This window comes from Bombyx mori, chromosome 4 (genome assembly GCF_030269925.1).
Source record: "Bombyx mori chromosome 4, ASM3026992v2".
Lineage (NCBI taxonomy): Eukaryota > Metazoa > Arthropoda > Insecta > Lepidoptera > Bombycidae > Bombyx > Bombyx mori.
This window is the reverse complement of record NC_085110.1, coordinates 8269775-8288539: the sequence shown is the minus strand read 5'-3', so window position 1 is coordinate 8288539 and position 18765 is coordinate 8269775. Positions and strand designations below refer to the sequence as shown.

General features: G+C 33.8%; 3 protein-coding genes across 3 annotated transcripts; 2 read left to right on the top strand and 1 right to left on the bottom strand.

Moving 5' to 3' along the window:
• Positions 1–1982: 1982 nt before the first annotated feature.
• Positions 1983–5550, top strand: LOC101740238 (frizzled-7-B). The gene is made up of 2 exons (XM_004929223.5): positions 1983–3476; positions 4049–5550. The coding sequence occupies exons 1-2, from the start codon at positions 2297–2299 to the stop codon at positions 4564–4566; spliced, it is 1698 nt and encodes a 565-aa protein (XP_004929280.1). The 5' UTR covers positions 1983–2296; the 3' UTR covers positions 4567–5550.
• Positions 5551–7698: 2148 nt separating this feature from the next.
• On the bottom strand, positions 7699–8738 carry LOC733070 (transport protein Sec61 beta subunit). Its single transcript, NM_001044167.1, is given in 3 exon segments — positions 7699–7947; positions 8295–8497; positions 8578–8738. Coding segments are annotated over 3 exon segments (294 nt in total). The 5' UTR covers positions 8581–8738; the 3' UTR covers positions 7699–7859.
• Positions 8739–9629: 891 nt separating this feature from the next.
• LOC101740104 (2',5'-phosphodiesterase 12) lies at positions 9630–18747 on the top strand. Its single transcript, XM_004929222.5, has 8 exons — positions 9630–10862; positions 11637–11760; positions 12336–12475; positions 13404–13566; positions 13741–14029; positions 14106–14226; positions 16324–16475; positions 18546–18747. The coding sequence occupies exons 1-8, from the start codon at positions 10205–10207 to the stop codon at positions 18651–18653; spliced, it is 1755 nt and encodes a 584-aa protein (XP_004929279.1). The 5' UTR covers positions 9630–10204; the 3' UTR covers positions 18654–18747.
• Positions 18748–18765: the final 18 nt, after the last annotated feature.

Sequence of the window (18765 nt, the reverse complement as noted above, 5' to 3'; positions counted from 1 at the left end):
AAGTAATAAGATTTTTTCGCCGTTTTAATTATTTACAGTTTATAAATAATAAAAAACGAAGGAAACTGTTCATGTTGGCTATTAATAATATCTTTAAGCTTAGTCTTTAATTTTTTCTTATTTTATGTTATATTATGAAAAAAGTATATAGAAGAGAAATAAGATTACTTTGAGAATTTAATTAACTAAGATGATTAAGTATTAAATCTAATAGTAGATTCGAGTCGATTCTTTTAAGGAATACTCATAGAATTTGTATTTTAACTATATAATTAGTTGTAGGTACTTATTAACTCCATGGGAATACTACAATATTCAGAACACATAGGCCTTCAGGCCTTATACCATACAGGGTTAATTTAAATCGAAGCATTGATTATACACTAGCGATGTGTACCGATTACAATTTCTGGCTCCGGTTTATTAACCGGTTTTTTTTCTCAAAAAACCGGTTTTTTTAGGTATTTTTAGGTTTTTTTAGGTATTTTTAGGTTTTTTCCATAAAGGCTGAATAATCACTAAATAAAACAAATTTACGTGCAAACGAAGAGTTTTCTTCTTACAATTAATTGGGTGAGCATATTTTATATAGGCTTTTAATGATCATATTTATATTATCCAATAAAGATAAAAAGCTTTTTAATTTTTAAATATTTTTTTTATGAAATTTGTTGCAAGAAGCATATTTGGTCCACTGTGTCATCCAGAAGCCTGCTTCTTTTGGATGTTAGCACGTACCCCGACGTCGAAAACATACGTTCGGAAGGCACAGAAGTTGATGGGACTGATAGGTATTTAAATGCTATTTTGTTTAAAGGCCTTAAATGAGTATTGCTCATCCAAAAAGTGCCAGCAATTTCGGTATGGTTTCCTGTGGCGGCTTCAGTCTCAATATAGAATCGTATTATATACACTGCGGCCGCCGTGGCGTTCGGAATATCCCGTTTTCGCGAATGCAAAAAATCCAAAATACCAGGCTTTTTAAAATTGTTTGTGGTTTCTTCTGGCTGTTCCGATGATAAAGCTAGAGTTGAAAATTATTTAGGAAGATTCCCCAGTTCACGACGCACCATCTCTTTTGCAGACAACATGTGCTCTGGTTGACGAAAGCCATTTCTGAGTGTTGGGTGCAGATATGTGGATATTTGGGTCACGGTCCCCATTTCGTACGCTAAAAGTCTACCAACCATATTGTGGTTATTGCACTGTAGTTTTTAAATGTAATGCACGGTAATTTGAGTCTGAAACACGGTTTTTTTAGGTAGCTTGTATATTTGATCTGGTAGCACTGATGTGAACTGTGAATGTAACGCGTAATTAAAAACCGGTATTCTTAAATAAAAACCGGTGTTTATCGGTATGTATAAAAACCGGTTTTTCTCCGGTTTTCTTCGAACTGGTTTACATCCCTATTATACACTTTATATTTAATCGAAGTGACTGCTTTGTTAATCTGCAAATTCATATTTTGACTTTTCATTAACAAATGGTCAGTAATGCTTAATTAATTTATAATAATGCTATCTATCAGGGCAATTAATGGCTCAACTTTGAAAAGTAGAATCGCACTGCCTGTACAGTTATATTTCGGGGATTGTAATTTTTAACTGAGATTAGGATTAAATATTTTATGTTTTAAATGTGTATATTTATGTGTATGTGTACTTATGTAATGTGTATATTTACATCTATTGCAGATCTATTGACACTCCGAACCACAATTTTAAACATGTTTACGTGTTTTATTTATTATTCAAATATATTACCGGCTGTACAAGATCATGACAAAATATAAACACAACTTCATTGAAATAACAATTAATAAAAAAAGTTTTTACTAAACTCATTCATTTAATTTCATTCCAGTTGATTAATATCTCAAGTTAATCATCTTTATTTAATTTCATTTCACTCCATGTTATCTTTTTTTTTTTAAATAAGAATATAAATTAAAAGACGACATGACCTAAAGGTCTTAGTTACCAGGTCATAAAATCCCTTAAAAAAATGTATTTTTGCTTTGGTTACTTGGTACATATTCTCTTCGTACCGTAACTATTTTGTGAATTTCTCGTAATTTCTAACAAAAAAACTTAAGTTTTCAGAAACCAATACTTAAATCAGCTATAGATATTATGTACTAATTAAAGTCTGTCATAATATGCTAATATCAAATAAGAGACATTTTAAAGAGATAAATATTTACATGTAACGTGGGTCAAAATACCACAATTTTAATAAAATGACACTGTACGAAATGTTTTGTGATGAATAACATTTATGTGGTAAACTCTACATGATCAATATGGCAAAATTTTGGAAACATTATGTTATTATATTCAGTCTGTTATGTCTTTTTGCGTTAACAAAAGGTTCTCGAGAGATTGTTTATCAAGGCGATAGTCTACCTCAACATGGACGTTGTGAACCCATTACCATTCAGTTTTGTCAGAAATTGCGTTATAATCAAACCATTTTTCCGAATATTTTAAATCAAGCACGACAAGAAGATGCAGCCGCAAACATGCTTCTGTTTACAACTCTCATTAAACTGAATTGCTCTCCTGATCTAAGATTCTTCTTGTGTTCAGTTTATGCACCCGTTTGCACGATACTAGATTCTGCGATACCGCCTTGTCGTCATTTATGTGAAGCTGCAAAACAAAGCTGTGATGTCGTCATACGAAAATTTGATTTTCCTTGGCCCCCTGAGCTTGAATGTTCTGAATTTCCTGAAGTATCTGATAATAACATATGTGTTGGTGACAATAATACTGCCCATGAATCTCGAAAACGCACTGATACCAAGTTTCGTAAGGTTGACTTCAAATCTAACATGGAGAGAGATCCGACTAGATTGCATGAGTTTGTGTGCCCAGTGCAGTTTAAAGTACCAAGACATTTAGATCTTGAATACTCTTTTAAAGTTGGAAATAGAGTTGAACATGACTGTGGAGCCCCATGCAATGGAATGTTCTTCAGTAAAGATGAAAAGAATTTTTCAAGGCTCTGGATTGGAATCTGGGCAGTCCTGTGTGCACTCAGTTGCCTTTTTACTGTGCTAACATTTTTAATAGATACAGATAGATTCAGGTATCCAGAAAGACCCATAATATTTTTGTCAGTTTGTTATCTAATGGTAGCTATTGCCTACATAATGGGTTGGAGTGCAGGTGATAATATAAGCTGCCAAGGGCCTTTTGTTTCTGCTGTCAGTGGAACAAGATTACCCAACATATCAGTTATCACACAAGGTACAAAACATGAGCCATGCACAATACTGTTTATGATAGTATATTTCTTTAGTATGGCTTCGAGTATATGGTGGGTCATATTAACCCTGACATGGTTTTTGGCTGCTGGCCTAAAATGGGGACATGAAGCAATAGAAGCAAATTCCCAATATTTTCATCTTGCTGCTTGGGCAGTACCAGCTGTGAAGACAATATCTATTCTAGCAATGGGGAAAGTAGATGGTTAGTGATTTTTTTCTCATTTCCATGTGTTCTAATTTTTTTATTAGCATAACAACTTGGATAAAGAATTGTATGTACAACTGGTTTTAAATAATTACTGAATTGATTTCATGACAGTTTAGACATGAGGTCAGTTTCATTTATATCAAATTAATGGCAAACTGGAATATGTGACTGATTCTTGATTGAACTAGGCAAGACAATGTTATTAATCTGTCCAAGCTTACACTACTTGTAGAACAAGTGGTGCAGTATTTTTCATTTTATTGCTTAGATGGGTGGGTGAGCTCATATGGTTACTGACCTAATGTGGTTACTCAATCCCATTGACGTCAACAATGTAAAAGCCATCACCTACATTGAGCTATGGGGTCTAAGTCCCGTTTTATACTAGAATGACAGTCTCACCCTTCAAACCAAAAAACATTACCTTTTTAAGGCAGAAGTAAGCACGGTGGTGGCACCCAATTTTGTATAGGCTCTACCATCCTCAACACCCTACCACCAGTAATTGCACAATTTATTATTATTTTAGTAGTAGAAAGTAAAATCATTCCAACTATTAATTTCAGGTGATGTACTGTCAGGTGTATGTTACGTTGGATTATGGGATGCAGAAGCTTTAAGAGGATTTGTGTTGGCACCTTTATGTGTCTATTTAGTGTTTGGAACAATCTTTCTTCTAGCTGGCTTTGTCTCACTGTTTCGGATCAGAACTGTCATGAAACATGATGGGACTAAAACTGATAAATTAGAGAAACTGATGATTCGCATTGGTGTGTTTGGTGTACTATACACCGTGCCTGCCCTCATAGTCATAGCATGTTTGTTCTATGAACAAGTTAATTTTGACAAATGGATGATTGCATGGCAACGAGACATGTGTTCGATACGACAATACTCAATTCCTTGTCCGATAATTCATGAAGAGATAGAAGGACCAAAGTTTGAAATGTTTATGATTAAATATCTAATGACAATGATTGTTGGTATAACATCTAGCTTTTGGATATGGTCTGGTAAAACTTTGATATCATGGTCTCAATTTTTTGACAAAGTTAAAGGTCGCAGAGTAGAAGCCTATGTGTAATTATTTTAAATGCAGAAACTGCAACTGCAAACAAAAGTTAATGAATGTTTTCATTATATATTATATTTAGATTTATTTGTTTTTGTATAATTATTTTTAGTTACTACATGAATGTATGACAATCCTCTATTTTATTAAACAGTAATATACATCAAACAAGACTGCCATAAATTTTGGAAAGTCATATAAAACAATATTTCTTAGTCACCTTCTACTGTAGCTGCTTTACTTTATAGATTACATGGACTGTTCATTGCTATTGTGATGCAAATTCATTTAACTGTGATATAACAATTTCTAGTTAATTGCTTTACCTATTCCAGTTAAAATTCATTAAAAGTTAAAAGTTCCTAATGGCTCATCATTGTTATTATTCAGTGAAAGCAAACAGCATTATGATGTAATTTTAAAAGTTTTTCACAGGAAATTTATTGTAATAAACTATGAATGTTATGAATCTTTTACATTCCATCAACAATGGTTTTCTTGCTTAAATGTTATTTTATAAAAAGAAGTATTGGTATTATTCTGAAAAAAATCATTTATGTTATATTATAAAACATAAATTCTCATGATACAACCTATGGCAATCACTAATTACGATAGTTCTTTCATAAAATAATAATTGTATGTAGTCTAATTAAGTTTAATTTAGAAATTAACATTCATAGCAGCATATAGATAATTAAGTTGGAAATGAAATGAACCCAATGTAATGATATAGACAAAAACCAGGTACTCTATGTATAATATAATTTAAATTTTTTTAACTAATATTGAGTACAAAGAAATTTCGCCATGAAATAAGGAGTGTACAGAGATGGTGTGCTTGAAAATTAAAATCTTAATAGGTATATTAGTTTACAAAGGCTGATTTTGATTAAGGTGGCATTTATTTGTGTCATAATTTACGTTATTTTACGTTTTGTATGTAATTATTTTAAATCATATTTTTCTTTAATTAAATGGAATTACTTTTTAGTATGTTTTATGTTTTTATAATATTTTGTGAATTCTTAGGCATCACCTGCATGAATGTACCGCATAATTCGATTTTTCCCATCTTCTCATTTATAATACTTTATATATTTTTTTATTTATTGCTTAGATGGGTGGACGAGCTCACAGCCCACCTGGTGTTAAGTGGTAACTGGAGCCCATAGACATCCACAACGTAAATGCGCCACCCACCTTGAGATACAAGTTCTAAGGTCTCATAGTAACGACGGCTGCCCCACCCTTCAAACCGAAACGCATTACTGCTTCACGGCAGAAATAGGCAGGGTGGTGGTACCCACCCGCGCGGACTCACAAGAGGTCCTACCACCAGTAATTACGCAAATTATAATTTTGCGGGTTTGATTTTTATTACACGATGTTATTCCTTCACCGTGGAAGTCAATCGTGAACATTTGTTGAGTACGTATTTCATTTGAAAAATTGGTACCCGCCTGCGGGATTCGAACACCGGTGCATCGCTTCAACACGAATGCACCGGACGTCTTATCCGTTAGGTCACGACGACCACGACCGCATATAATATTTAGGTAAAAATGAAAATGAATAAATATTCTAAAATTATGATGATGAACCAACTATTAACTCTACTGCAGGTAAGCGTATCGATAGTTGGCAAAACAGTCATACTACTGGTTTTAAGGATGAGGTAGATACATTATATGGATATACAATTGAGGCTATATACAGGGATATACAATGGATATACAATGGATATATCTCAAGATGAGCTAGTTGAGTGGTGATATTATTTCGATATCTATGGGCATAGGTAAACATTTACCAGCAGATGAACTGACTGCTAGTTCACCGGTTTATGATTTTTTTTATTGCCCTTGTAGGCAGACGAGCATACGGCCCACCTGATGGTAAGTGGTTACCGTCGCCCATGGACTTCATAAATGCCAGGTGCAGAGCCAAGCCGCTGCCTACAGCTTAATACTCTCCACAAGCCTCTTTTAAAGAAGGATATGTCATAGCGCTCAGGAAACACCGTGGAGGAGAGCTCATTCTATGGTACGTGGCAAAAAAAACCTCTGGAAACGCACTGTCTAGATTAGATTATTAACGCTTAACTACTAGAATGCCCTGAATATAATCAGTTAATAAGTGATGAACAGTAAGTTCTAGCAGGGTTGTTTAACTGATGATTTTGCATGCATCACTCATCATGGGTAAAGGCAATGAACAACAAAGAGCGAGGTTCTCGCTGTGGGGCTGGTGTGAATGAAGTAGATCATTAGCTTTTTAGATTACACTTACTGCACCAAAGTTCAGTGAGCTGACACTCTTCATTCTGCACACTGTCATGTTTATGTAATGCTAGTGATTATAATTTCAAAAATGATATCAATCCACAGCAGTCAAAACCTCATGAAATTAGTGAATTAATGTATCTTGCTATTGTTTTTATTTAACAAAAATTGAATACACTGAATATCTTCCTAACATTGTTATGTCCATTCAACAGGTTTGGACAGCACTCTTACACGGGATGCTCAAACTATGACATTTTTTTAGACTTGAACTTTTGTTTACCCATTAAAAAGTTCTTTTAATAAACTATTCCATTAAAAAATCTTGGCATGATATCCTATTGCAACATTTATCAATTTAAGGCTGAATTTCTGTTTTGCACATAAATGTATCAATAAAATTTTATGTATCTCACCTCTCATAATGAATAAACTTATATATTTTAAATGAATAAACTTACATATTTTAAATCTACATGCAATTGTTTTATGGCTTGTTAATGATACATCAAATGTTCATGTGTACTTGTTTGTGTACTTTTTGTCATAACAACTATGTCAACTCCTTTTCTTTGTTCTAAATTTATAAATCTCATCTGGTACCAAGTTACTGTATGGGACAAAGAAAAGTGTGGCAAAATTATGTAAATTGAATAGCCACTAGCTACTGAATATATGGAAATATGTTTATCTTTGCATTCTTTGCGTAAAAATAACATTCATAAAAAAAGTGAGCCACACAACATGAGATGTCACCGATAAGATTCACGGTCATGAAAGCGGAACTTTGTAGTAGGCGGGTTATAAGTAATGCTCCTTTTATGCAATGAGAAACAATGAGGGGTAAACAAAAAAATTATTCCACTTATATTTAATTTTATTTTAATATTAAATTAACACAATTTACATTATAAGGTATTAACTTGTTTTCCAAACACATACTTACCTTATATTATCTTAGACTAATAACAAGTTATTAAAAGTAACAACATGTTATATTGCATATTAAGGTTTAAATTATTATGCTCTAGTATATTTTCCCCAAATGTGTAACATGAATACCGATGCAATAAACAGGAGAGACATCACTAAAACAGGAACTGGCCCCCTGGAAAAAGAATTATAAACATTTTCAATGTTTTACTTTGAGATTTTTTTTGCTTTAGGTAATTCTGTGGCTGTTCTTCTAGCATTGGTGATTTCCATGAGCAATTACGATAACTTGCTCAGATAGATCTTATGGTGTTATTTATTTAATAAATGTATTAAAGACATTAATATTTTCTAAGCTTCAGAAAAGATGGAAAATTTTGAAGTATTTGGATAATCAATAAATGAAGTAAATTTTACTTAAAGAATTTTATAATGTTCCATTTTATTAGGTGAAGTGCTACATGAAACTTCAATGTAGAGAAAGTTTGAATGTTATTTTAAGTGTATATTTTTAAGGCTTACACTTTGACTCCAGGAGAATCATCGGTATAGAACCTCCACATTCCTCCAGAACCAGCACCAGTGCTTCGGTTTCTGGCTGCAGTTGTAGTAGTAGTTGATTTTCGTTGACGGACTGTACTACCACTGGCTGTTCGTGGGCCAGCAGAAGCTTTTGTGGGTGATCTACTCCCAGATCCTACAGAGGTAGCACTCGGAGATTGAGGCTGAAATAATTTATTCATGTTCACATAAATTCCTAGTAAAATATTTTTTCGATACCTTTTTAATAAATAAATATCCTTACCATTTTTATTCAAACGTTGTAAAACTTTACTTTAAGTCAGATATTCACTTAGCACGTTTAGCATCTACAATTTAAGTGAACAAACAACTTAGAAAGTGTTAAAGTGTTGGCCGACTAACTTGCAACGCGTCCAATTCCACTGACACGTTGTCATTGACGGTGTTGCCCGTTAATAACCTATGGACTGTGGAGGGTAGAGCCTCTGAGGTAAAGAGGACTTTTTGGCGGGAACGCGAGGAGTGAAGTTGTGTGATTTGTTTTATTTTGTCTATTTAGTGTTTCTTCGGGTTTAAATGTGTAATAATGGTGGTTTATTAACTGTTTAATATCTGTGAAAGTGCACAAATGTGGGAAAATGAAACAAAGCCGCTGGACGTAACTTCTTGGGATCCTCCAAAAAGTCCAATGAAAAAATCTTAGTAAATGACCACCATTTTACTGAGATTATATATCATCCCATTTCATTTCATTTAATTTCATCCCAGTTGATTAATGTCTCAAATTAATCTTCTTCATTTCATTTCATTTTCTTTCATTTCACTCCATAATATAATTTTTCATACAAATATGAATATAAATTAAAATAAGACATGACTTAAAGGTCTTAGTTACCAGGTCATAAAATCCCTTTTAAAATGAGGTACCTAAAGAGAACCGTTTCTGTGTGTGAAAAAGTGTCGGTTAAAATCTGCTAAATAAGGGTGGCGCTACGGTAGCAACCGGGCAAATTTAAAAAAAGGCGATGAAAGCTATTAAAATAAGATAGACAAATAAAAAAGGACAAAAGAACTGTAAGCACTACAAACCCACATAAAGTATTTTATTTGAAGTTGATAATAAAATGCAATCGATGTCTCCCCGTTTTATCACAGCAATAATTTTAGGTTTTATGGACGAAATTAATTTGGACTACGTAAAAATGTGAGGTCTTGTATATTACACTGTCACTAACTACTCTAGTCATTAAATTTATTAAATTTCCTAACTCAGCATACTTCAATCAGTTAACAAGTGCTCAATTCATATAATACCCTGTGCCTATGTTAGCGCCATTCTGGAGGGTGGACTTTTTGGCGGGAACGCGAGGAGTGAAGTTGTGTGATTTGTTTTATTTTGTCTATTTAGTGTTTCTTCAGGTTTAAATGTGTAATAACGGTGGTTTATTAACTGTTTAATATCTGTGAAAGTGCACAAATATGGGTAAATGAAATAAAGCCGCTGGACGTCACTTCTCGGGATCCTCCAAAAAGTCCAATGGAAAAGTCTTAGTAGATGACCACCATTTTACTGAGATTATATTTCATCCCATATGATCACATCTCATTTCATTTGATTTTATCCCAGTTGATTAATGTCTCAAATTAATCATCTTCATTTCATTTCATCATTTTTCATAAAAATAAGAAAATAAATTAAAATAAGACATGACTTAAAGGTCTAAGTTACCAGGTCATAAAATCCCTTAAAAAAACCTGTTGTCATAAAATCGCCTAAAAAAGAAAATAACCTGTTGTTTATTTTAAAGTACGTACGGTACATAAATCTAAATAATTTAATAAAAAAACATAAGAAAAGTTAGATTCAGGAAAATATAGTCTAAAATTATATAGCAAACAATTTTAATAGTATGTTAATAAGATTTCACTCCTGCAATCTGAGATTTTACTCTGCACTCAGTGTTTCAAAAATTTGCAACATGAACACCAACAAATGTTACCTTAGATATGTTCAAGACGACGAAAGAGTGGACATAACATTTCTTTTAAAAATAAAAGATTCCATACGACAATTCAATTTGAGCCGAAGTCCCTCTGAAGACATAGCTTCTCTCACCACACGTATTGAATCAAACGTACAAAAGGTTATTAATAAAAATAATAGAAAGAAACTTGTTAGTGACAATAAGGTAACTATTAAAATTTGTACCAAAACTGGATTGTTCCCTGAAAAATATACTTGCAAAGATTTGTTTGAATTTAGACAACCACTCATGATGAAAATCAATGATGAAAATTATGAAATTGTTTTCAATGAACCATGGATAACAAGCATAGGTATATCACAAAGTATTTTAGCTGGCTTTCCAGTATATCCTGAAAATTTGAAAATGCTCTTTTCTGATATAAAAAAATGTCAGTTTAAATGGTACAGAGGTAAAGCTGTTAATGAAAAAGGAAAAACCATGAGTGATGAAAATATACAGTGGGAGTTTATATGTGAAAACTTCTCCTATATTCCTACATTGAATGACATTGGAATGAAGCTTAAAGTGCAATGCATTCCAGGTAATTATTTAAAATAACCCAGTTTTATATTATATTCATAGTAGTCGTTTTGCCCTAACGGATAAGACGTCCGATGCATTCGTGTTGAGCGATGCATTGGTGTTCAAATCCCGCAGGCGGGCTCCAATTTCTCTAATGAGATACGTACTCAACAAATATTCACAATTGATTTCCACAGTGAAGGAATAAAATCGTGTTTTAAAAATTTGATAATTACTGGTGGTAGGACCTCTAGTGAATCCACGTGGGTGGGTACCACCACCCTGCCTATTTCTGCCGTGAAGCAGTAATGCGTTTTGGTTTGAAGGGTGGGGCAGCCGTTGTAACTATACTTGAGACCTTAGAACTTATATCTCAAGGTGGGTGGCGCATTTACGTTGTAGATGTCTATGAGCTCCAGTAACCACTTAACACCAGGTGGGCTGTGAGCACGTCCACCCATCTAAGCAATAAAAAAAAAGAAAAAAAAGATGCTTACTCTGGCATATCTATATCTATATATATATATATATAAAAATGAATTGTTGTTCGTTAGTCTCCCTAAAAGTCGAGAACGGCTGGACCGATTTGGCTAATTTTTGTCTTGAATTATTTGTGGAAGTCCAGAAAAGGTTTAAAAGGTGGATAAATATGAAAATACTCCAAATTAAATAAAAATTATAATTTTGTTACAACAACACACAAACAAAAGTTTAGGTCTTTTATTTATTGATTTCGGCACTATGAAGTCTGCCGGATCAGCTAGTGTTATATAAATATTTATTTTATTTATAGGAAATGAAGTTACTTCAGGCCCTGCTGTTGATGCAATATCCAAAGGTGTTGTGGAAGCAGGTCCCGGCAAATGTCCTTTTGAAACAAGGCACATGTTTACAACCTCTGTTCTCAAAGGCAAAAGGTAAAATTTATTTACATACTAGTGCAATAGTGTAATAATAATTTAAATAGCATCTACATTATATTATATATTATAACATATTCATCTTTGTAAATAAATATCAAGTGGGTATGAAAGATGTTCTCTTGCCTAGAAATTAAGAAATAAATCTAGATTCCAATTGAAATGCCACATACAATATTTTATTGTATCAGTAACCCATTGCATACCCAATGAAAAAAATTGGTCTAGACCTTTAGCAAGAGCTCAAATATGCTCAGAATACAGCAACAATACCCTGGTTTTTCTTAAAAGGTGTGAATTCAGCAATGCTGATCACAGAACACTATTACTTCTAACGAAGTGTTGTTCCAAAAATGGTATTACTGTTGTTATCAGAATAATATTAATAATAACATTAATATCAAATAGTTACGTTTTTATGGGCCTCAGAAATAGTTATTACTTACAACATAACGCAATAAAACATGAAATAGTTTTAAAAACCCAGTTGTAACTTATACAAGAGTAATAACAGAATATGCATTTTGTTACTAATCTTATTTAATTTAACTTTGAATAATCTTCTTTTTCAGTTTTCGCTGTGTTTCTTATAATATTTTAGCTGATTTATATTGCGATTCTGAATTCACAAGGACTGTGCTTCATCCTTATTGCCCGCCATATGCTCTTAATATAGATTATAGAAAACAATTATTAATGAAAGAATTACTAGGTAGGTGAGTAAATTTTAATTAAATAGTAATTTTAATATGAAGTAATTTCGTTAAACCATTAAATATTTTGTTAAAATGAATTAATCAATTCATAAACTATATTACTATATTTGAAAACACGAGTGGATGAATAGGGCCATTTCGACAAAACGGCACGACACGAGAACCCTCTCATCGTGGCCGCCGGTAATTACATTCCCGATTTTGCGGACAGAATGAAAAGCAGTCGAGGTCGCCCAAAACACGTCATTTCCGATTTTCCCGATCCACTAACGGTGCCTTTAGGTACCTCAAGCACCGGTCATCGTTCTCGTCGAGCCTGTCGTCGCAAGTAAATTAACCCACAGACACAGCCCTCTGAGTTTCTCGCCGGATCTTCTCAGCGGGTCGCTTTTCCGATCCGGTGGGAGATTCTGTGATGCACGGCCCTCGCTAGGGTTCGTGTTAGCTACGTCGTCACGTTTGAGGCCCGTGAGCTGACCTACTAGTTAAGGTTACGCTGAAATAGGCTCTCAAGTCTATCAGCATAGGCAGGGAAGAAAGAGAAAAGATGGTGTTTAATCCTTGCATCTCTTCATTCTCTCATGTCTTCACTCATGTCCTCATATATTTAATGCACAAGAGAACAGTGAACTTCATACACCAGGTAATCTCTATCAGTCATTCAAGGGTGGTTTAGAGCTGCAGAAGGATAAAACTTTGTTGAAAAATAATAATTGTAAATAATATACATATAATATATACAAAACGCACACAGCATACGTAATAATGCCATATATAAATATCATATAATAGATTAAAATAATGTTTAATTGTATACCCTATGTATCCTAGACACAAGAGACAATAATATTGATACATTCTAAGTTATTGCAACTGGTAACATTATATTTTATATACTTTAGATAGTTAATTTCTTTTCAATAGGATACAATGCTGATATAATATGTCTTCAAGAAGTAGATAGAAAAATATTTCAACATTGGTTGTCTCCCTTTCTTGACAATGCTGGATTTAAGGGACAGTTTTACAGAAAAGGAAAAGAGGTTGCAGAAGGACTTGCTTGTTTTTATAGATCATTAAGGTTTAGGTGAGTAAATATATAAAAGTTATAGGTACTAGGCATAATAAAAAAATCCACAATTTATATAAGTTTTTAGTTTGGGGTTTAGATGTTGAAGTGTTGGTGACATAATTACATGAAACACAGAGATTAAAACAATGATAATCACTCACCTCCCAGTATACAATGTTTGTTTTTCAGGTTCTTAGGGGAAGAACAAATAATCTTATCAGAAGCAATTAAAACTTATCCATGCTTACAGAATATATGGAATATCATAAAGACCAATGGTCCACTTGTAGAACGACTTTTAGACAGATCTACAGTAGCTAGTGTTACATTATTGGAGTCTGTAGAAAATTCGGACGAACTGCTACTTGTTGGAAATACACATTTGTATTTCCACCCCGATGCTGATCACATAAGACTTATTCAAGGTGGCATTTTTATTTATTGGATAAACGATGTTAGGAAAAAAATTATGGAAAAGGTGAACATTTTTTTGATTGTTATTTTTAAACATAAACTTGATTTTAATTAATCAATTGATTACCAAACCATTTCAGTTTCCCGATAAAAAAATTAGCTTGATTTTGTGCGGCGATTATAACAGTGTACCAACTTGCGGAATATACCAATTGTATACAACAGGAATAGCACCAAGTACATTGCCAGATTGGAAATCCAGTAAGTAGATGTGAATTGTCGGTACTAACTGTAAGTTGATGAAAGTATATTTTCTATGAATCAGTCTGGATCAGTTTTGGAAATAAAACCATTGCTTTTATTATAATCATAATAACTTGCATGTCATACATAGAATGTCTTAGCGGCAGTCTAGATTATCAATTACTTAGTCTGGCCATAAATACTGTTACAATTAAAAATAAACAAAATATTACATTTGAATTTGGAATCTGTCATTTTTATATGATTGCTCATTGAGTTTTCTCATTTTGGCGCCAATACATTGTACAATATTTTGCGATATTAAAATGTAGTGGGATGATAAAGAGAACCGAATCGCTGTGATTGCATTACACAAAGTAGGTATAGAGCTAAATGCAATTTTTAAGACTCCATACGCTTGGTATCAGTAAAATGTTTGTGTACCGGGCTATTAATAGGTGCAATGAGACCTCTGTTTGTGACAGAAAAAGATCTGGCCGTCCACGTAGTGTTCGTACAGAAAAGGTGATCAAAGCAGTAAGGGAAAGAATTCGAAGAAATCCTGTCCGAAAGCAAAAGATTTTATCTCGGGAGATGAAGATAGCACCTAGAACCATGTCGCGTATTTTAAAAGATGACTTAGGACTTGCAGCCTATAAGAGACGTACTGGTCATTTCTTAACAGATAATTTAAAAGAGAATAGGGTGGTAAAATCGAAACAACTACTGAAGCGGTACGCAAAGGGAGGTCATAGAAAATTTTTGTTTACGGATGAGAATTTTTTTACAATTGAGCAACATTTTAACAAACAAAATGAGCGTATTTATGCTCAAAGCTCTAAGGAAGCTTCCCAATTAGTCGACAGAGTGCAACGTGGGCATTATCCGACTTCAGTGATGGTTTGGTGGGGTATTAGCTATGAAGGAGTGACTGAGCCATACTTTTGTAAGAAAGGTATCAAAACATCGGCACAAGTGTATCAAAATACCATTCTTGTGAAGTTAGTGAAGCCCCTTAACAACACCATGTTCAATAATCAAGAATGGTCCTTCCAGCAAGACTCGGCGCCAGGTCATAAAGCTCAGTCTACGCAGTCTTGGTTGGAAACGAACGTTTCGGACTTCATCAGAGCTGAAGACTGGCCGTCGTCTAGTCCCGATCTTAATCCGCTGGATTATGATTTATGGTCAGTTTTAGAGAGTACGGCTTGCTCTAAACACCATGATAATTTGGAGTCCCTAAAACAATCCGTACGATTGGCAGTGAAAAATTTTCCCATGGAAAGAGTGCGTGCTTCTATTGATAACTGGCCTCAACGTTTAAAGGACTGTATTGCAGCGAATGGAGACCACTTCTAATAAGCTTTTTATACTTTAAATTGTTTTATATTTATGTATTAAACTAACACACTGTAAAAGAAAAAAAATGTTATTTGCAATAGAATTTTTTTTTCCCTTTGTCTCAGTATTTATGGCAAGACTAGGTATATATAGAGTTAATATTGAAGATTGTGCAATGATTGAACGAAAGTTTGAACTAGTTTAATTTTTATTGCACCATATTTTTTCATTGCGTTGTGTATCGTACACTATTCCGCAATGTTTTTCAATCTGTGGTCCGTCTTAACAAGGAGTACATACAGGCGCGCGACTGAACGCGAGAACATTGTGCGGTTCGTATTATTATGCAATTTAATTAATCGTTTGGATTGAGAGCGCTTCTCAATGTTATTGTAGGTCTAAGGGCCACCTTACAGATCTTCCTGATCTCTTGGTGCTACTGGAATCTACTAGTACGAATTGCTAGTAGCAACCAACAACATGAAATAGCCCAAAACATCAGCTTACCGGCTTTTGTCGCAGGATCTTTTCAATGGGTTACGAATCAGATGCGGTCGTTGTCCCACTTGTGAAGGAATTACTGTTTTGCTGTTAGGCCTCGTTAGGGCTGATAGGTACGATGTTTTGGGAAAACTAACAAGATCACATTCCACCACCTTAAACTGGTCTATATTACTATTTTAGTAATAGGTAGTGCACTCCAGTCGCGGCTGACATAGATTTCATTACCTACCCTACCGCCTTAACCACTACAACTGTTACTTATTTTTCTAGATGAGACCGAAAGTGTACAAGGTTTGAATCTGGAGCAGGATATCTTACTGGCCAGTGCATGTGGTACACCAACATACACAAATTTTACTGCTGAATTTGCTGATTGTTTGGATTATATATTTTACGACACATCCAGTTTAGAGGTTGAACAGGTTGGTTATCTATTTTATTATTAATTTTAAATAATAGGTATTTATTTTATACAGTAATTCCCCCTATAACACGGCGTATTGGTTCCGTGTGATAGGAAACGCGTAGAAGGAGTATTCTGGCATAACGCACTTGTATGACCCCATATAACGCGTTATGTTCAAATATAATACAATATAGACAATGTTTTTACAATTAAAAAACTAGGGACACCACATAATTTAACAAATTAATTTTATTTCATTTTATAACAACACAACACAATGTGCAAAGTTACACGAAGTTAATTATGAACTGTACAAATAATTATAAATTTCTCAGTCCATACAGGAATATATCGTGTGAAATCCCCGCATTCTGTCGGGGAATACCCGCGTAATACAAGTGACTGAAATCGCGTAATATGAAAATGCATAAAGAGTTATAAGGGGGATTACTGTATTATTAAACTCCAAAATATAAAATTTCCAATACAGAATTATAAATAGCATGGACAATTATTAAGTATTACCTAATGTTTAATTGCCATAATTATAACTAATTATTGGCATAATAATATACATAGTTAATTCATGTTATATGTAAAAATGTAGTAAAATTGTAAATAGATTTTCCTAAGCCTGTTTTCCTCTGTGTTGTGCTTGTGATTGTGGGAATTAAATTAATTCCATGGTGTTCTACATCATCCCCTTCGTTAAACAGTAGTTTTTCCTCGGATCACTTCTACTGCATTTGAAGCCTAAATTTGAACTTTCGGTTTGTGTGCTGCCCTTGCCATTTATATACGCTGGTGACATAATGCCGCACAACCATTTTGGAGATCAATCGAACTTTGCATATTAAAATCCACTTGACATGTTTCTTAAAATGACACGGAACTTTCAAAGGGACAATTTAGTTTTTTTTTATATAGAAAGGATTAGGAGCTGAGAAGATCCGGTGAAAAAACTCGGCGGGTTAATGTATGGGTTAGGTTATACGTCGAACTCTTTGCTGAGCTAGACGAGTACGGTTACCAAGTTTCCTAAGCATGCTCCTAGTGCTAGAGCTGCAGGCGTCTAATAATAGTGTTAGTGCAGTGTTTCCCGATCTTTTTTTGCCATGCCTACTGTAACATTTCTAAAATTTTTATGCCTCCCATACATAATTTTTAACGTTAAAAAATTTATTTGTTCACTTAAGAAACATAAATGATAGGTTTTAGAAAGAAAATAATTTGTTATCAAAACACAGTAAGTAATATTTCAAAACATATAATAAAAAACTGAAATTCAAGTTCAAAATAATTTTAATACAGATTTCTATATTAATTTAGTCCGATCCTTGCGCTTGATGCTTGTTGCGCAGAGATTTTATATTAGTATCTAATTTAGGTAGCTTTAATCTCAAGTCTCCACGTTGTGTTATATCCAGTCTTATTTCTTTTATTTTTATCAGTAAATCATTTACAGCACTAAATCTATACCCAGCTAAATATGAAGATGTAAAGTAGTGATACACTACAAAAGTTGAGTTGGGCTGATTAGGTGCGGACAACAGCGTTGTTTAGCGAGTTTTAAAACATCCGGGGCTCCCCACGGCAAGCAACACACTCCGCGGTGCATCCCCGACGAAGTTTACTTGACGGCTCTAATCACCCAGTTGATATTTTAGTAACATCAAACGAAATTTTACTTAATAATTATTTAAAGCATTTTTTTATGATTTTTCTTTTTTGTTAATTTGTCACCGATATCTAGCATTGCGTTTAAATAGGCAAAAATGTTAAAGTCGTGTCGAGTCCATTCTGAAATTGACCCCTTAATTATCAAAGTCCCCCTTGTGGGGCGTGGGCCCCACGTTGGGAAACACCGTGTTAGTGGATCGGAAGGATCCCTAAGGACATATCTAGCGCGTCGACGCGACGGTGACTGTCTCCCGCGTGATCCGGAGTCAGCGCTATTTGGCGAAGAATAACCGTAGAGCTGAGAGTAACCACTTGATACGTATATAAAGGGCAAACTTAAATCTTATACATTACTTTTGACATCTTTACCTAAGCTTTTAATAAAAAACTATATTTTGTTTCACAGGTAATTCCGTTCCCGAGTATAGATGAGTTAAAAGCCAACGTTGCCTTACCAAGTGTTGTTTTTCCATCGGACCACATAGCTTTAATATCAGATTTACGATTCAAATGAAAAAAATATTTACATTAGTAAATTACAAAGTTTCATTGTTATTTCAATTTAACCATTACTATTTGTGTAATTTCAATAGAGTTTTCTTTTAGCATTTTATGTTTTATGCTTT

Bases quoted from the DNA above. Each gene is read 5' to 3' on its own strand.
- LOC101740238 (XM_004929223.5), top strand. From the start codon at position 2,297: ATGATCAATATGGCAAAATTTTGGAAACATTATGTTATTATATTCAGT. The intron at 3,477-4,048 runs GTTAGTGATTTT...TATTAATTTCAG, and splicing joins AGCAATGGGGAAAGTAGATG to GTGATGTACTGTCAGGTGTA.
- LOC101740104 (XM_004929222.5), top strand. From the start codon at position 10,205: ATGTTAATAAGATTTCACTCCTGCAATCTGAGATTTTACTCTGCACTC. The intron at 12,476-13,403 runs GTAGGTGAGTAA...TCTTTTCAATAG, and splicing joins ATTAATGAAAGAATTACTAG to GATACAATGCTGATATAATA. The intron at 13,567-13,740 runs GTGAGTAAATAT...TTTGTTTTTCAG, and splicing joins TATAGATCATTAAGGTTTAG to GTTCTTAGGGGAAGAACAAA.